This window comes from Sinocyclocheilus grahami, unplaced genomic scaffold, assembly GCF_001515645.1.
Source record: "Sinocyclocheilus grahami isolate Dianchi unplaced genomic scaffold, SAMN03320097.WGS_v1.1 scaffold950.1, whole genome shotgun sequence".
NCBI lineage: Eukaryota > Metazoa > Chordata > Actinopteri > Cypriniformes > Cyprinidae > Sinocyclocheilus > Sinocyclocheilus grahami.
The window spans coordinates 195238-198693 of record NW_015506129.1 but is presented as its reverse complement, the minus strand read 5'-3'; the positions used below and the strand labels follow the sequence as shown (position 1 = coordinate 198693).

At 38.0% G+C, this 3456-nt stretch overlaps 1 protein-coding gene across 1 annotated transcript; it reads left to right on the top strand.

Annotated features, from left to right (window-relative positions):
* The first annotated feature begins 2421 nt into the window (after nt 1-2421).
* LOC107564608 (GDP-D-glucose phosphorylase 1-like) lies at nt 2422-3456 on the top strand. The gene has a single exon (XM_016249730.1). It carries the CDS (start codon nt 2422-2424, stop codon nt 3454-3456), a length of 1035 nt encoding a protein of 344 aa, XP_016105216.1.

The following is a 3456-nucleotide window of genomic DNA, read 5'->3' as shown; positions in this document are numbered from 1 at the left end:
ATAAACACTAGTTTTGTTTCAAGTTTGGTGGTCTTGTTTTTATTCTTGTTTTTTTTTGCAACTACCAAGCATTTAAAAAAATAAAAAATAAATAAATTTTTAGCACCTTTGCCTCTTACATGAGAATTGGTGTGCATGTTTCAAATGTTTTTCTAGTGACGTTTTGCTCATATATTACACCTACTATTTCATTTTTCATATAGGTGAAATCCTTCATTTTTTAATTTTGTGATATTGCTGATAATTGAGGGGTTTCTAAAAATATTTTTTCCTTTTTTTCCTCATAAGGGCAAAAACGATTTACATAAAGCATTTTATTAAATATTTTGAATATTTTAAATATATTAACTTATAACTGCTTATTAAAAAATGAAAAACCTGACATTTTCAGTGAGTTCACTTTTGATGTAATATGCAAATATGTTCATATTTAACAATGATTATCTGCATACACTACAGTTCAAAAGTTTGAGGTTCATAACATTTTTTAATGTTTTTTTTTTAAGTCTCATATTTACTAAGGCAGAATTTGTTTGATAAATACAGCAAACACCATAAGATTGTGATATGTTTTTGCAATTTAAAGTATTACTCTTTGAATATATTTTAAAATGAATTTTCTGCATCATTACTCCAGTCTGACGCCGTCAAAAATAATTCTGATATACTGATTTTCTGCTCAAGAAATATCAATTTAAACTTATTATTATCAATGTTGATGAAAACAGTTCTGTGTTAACTGTGTTTTCGGGATTCTTTGATGAACAGAGTTCGTTTTTATTTGAAATAAAATTGTTGTAACATTATTAAAGGTCTTTATTGTCACTCTTGATTACTTTAATGCGTGCTTGCTTAATAAAGGTAATTAAAAAAAACTGACCTAAACATTCGAAGCGAAACAAACAAAGCGAAACAAAAATAGAACTACAAACAGCACGAGCGCTCTCACTTTCCATAGAATCCAATCGCACATCACATGACTCTCCGTGACCAATCAGACACGTTCAATGCAGGCATGAGCTGCAGTATCATTCTCGTACACGTTGGCGTTATTTGAATGGGAAAACTAAAAAGTTTGAGGTTCATAACATTTTTTAATGTTTTTTTTTTAAGTCTCATATTTACTAAGGCAGAATTTGTTTGATAAATACAGCAAACACCATAAGATTGTGATATGTTTTTGCAATTTAAAGTATTACTCTTTGAATATATTTTAAAATGAATTTTCTGCATCATTACTCCAGTCTGACGCCGTCAAAAATAATTCTGATATACTGATTTTCTGCTCAAGAAATATCAATTTAAACTTATTATTATCAATGTTGATGAAAACAGTTCTGTGTTAACTGTGTTTTCGGGATTCTTTGATGAACAGAGTTCGTTTTTATTTGAAATAAAATAGAATATAATTGTTGTAACATTATTAAAGGTCTTTATTGTCACTCTTGATTACTTTAATGCGTGCTTGCTTAATAAAGGTAATTAAAAAAAACTGACCTAAACATTCGAAGGGCAGTGTATATTACAAATTAAAATGGATAAAGCGAAACAAAAATAGAACTACAAACAGCACGAGCGCTCTCACTTTCCATAGAATCCAATCACACATCACATGACTCTCCGTGACCAATCAGACACGTTCAATGCAGGCATGAGCTGCAGTATCATTCTCGTACACGTTGGCGTTATTTGAATGGGAAAACTACTCTGACTTGTTATTTTGTTTTCGAATTTGTCATTGTGTTTTCTGACTTGTTATAATGTTTTCTGAATTGTTGTTGTGTTTTGTAGACTTGCATTTGCGTTTGTAATTGGTTATTTTGTTTTCAGAATTGTGATTTGTTCTGCACCTCTCGGCCACCGTAGAAAACAGTGTGTATAATGTAACAATGGTTGATTCAACCGGTTTCACCTACACTAACAAGGACTTTATAAATGATGTTTGTTCTGGCCAGCAGACCAGGTTGAGATTTGACATCGCGCTGCGGTCCCGCTGGACTGAGAAGAGGAACGCCGGGCTGTTCTGGTACCATCTGGACGATCTGGAGACACGCATCCTCCCTGGTCCGTGTAGCTACATCGCTCAGCTGAACATCATGAGGGGCACCGAGAGACGAAAACCTCAGGAGATCCTGAGCGTCCGGCAGAACTTTGACCCGAAGCAGTTCAATTTCAACAAGATCAACCCAAAAGAGCTGCTGCTTGAATTACTGAAAGAAAGCGAAAGCTCGTGTGAAGCCAGATGCCATCGAAATGGTTCAAAAAGGAACTGCAAAGTCATAACTTGTTATAATGTTTTCTGAATTGTTGTTGTGTTTTGTAGACTTGCATTTGCGTTTGTAATTGGTTATTTTGTTTTCAGAATTGTGATTTGTTCTGCACCTCTCGGCCACCGTAGAAAACAGTGTGTATAATGTAACAATGGTTGATTCAACCGTTTTCACCTACACTAACAAGGACTTTATAAATGATGTTTGTTCTGGCCAGCAGACCAGGTTGAGATTTGACATCGCGCTGCGGTCCCGCTGGACTGAGAAGAGGAACGCCGGGCTGTTCTGGTACCATCTGGACGATCTGGAGACACGCATCCTCCCTGGTCCGTGTAGCTACATCGCTCAGCTGAACATCATGAGGGGCACCAAGAGACGAAAACCTCAGGAGATCCTGAGCGTCCGGCAGAACTTTGACCCGAAGCAGTTCAATTTCAACAAGATCAACCCAAAAGAGCTGCTGCTTGAATTACTGAAAGAAAGCGAAAGCTCATGTGAAGCCAGATGCCATCGAAATGGTTCAAAAAGGAACTGCAAAGTCATAATAAATGTAAGTCCGTTAGAATTCGGTCACTGTTTGCTCGTACCAGAACCGGACAGGTGTCACCCTCAGATACTGACACCTTTGGCGGTCCAGATGGGGATAGAAACGGTTCTGCTGAGCGCTGATCCGGGATTCAGAGTTGGTTTCAACAGCCTGGCTGGTTTTGCTTCAGTCAACCATCTCCATCTTCATGGCTACTACCTAAACCACCAACTGAGGATTGAAACCTCCCCTGCAGAACCGATCCTGCCTAAAAAAAACTTGTATCGCCTTCTGGACTTCCCAGTAGGCTTTCTGTTCTACACCCAGGGTTCAGACCTGGATTTGACAGTCAATGCAGTTTGCAGTCTCACTGATACTATGATCATCACCCGAGGTTGCCCTCCACAGAAGGAGCGTGACCCGTCTTCTTCTCGAAACGGGGTGAGGGTTATCGTATGGCCCCGGCTGTCCTGTTTTGGGGCCAAAGAAGAGTCTGCCTTCAACGTTGCCCTGTGTGAGCTCGCTGGACACCTTCCCTTCAAAAACAGAGAAGACTATGAGACAGTCACTGAGGACAGAGTCCAAGACATCATCCGGAAATATCTGCTGCCCCAAGAAGAGTTCAGTGAATTGCAAAAGCATGTCATGAAATGTTTATAG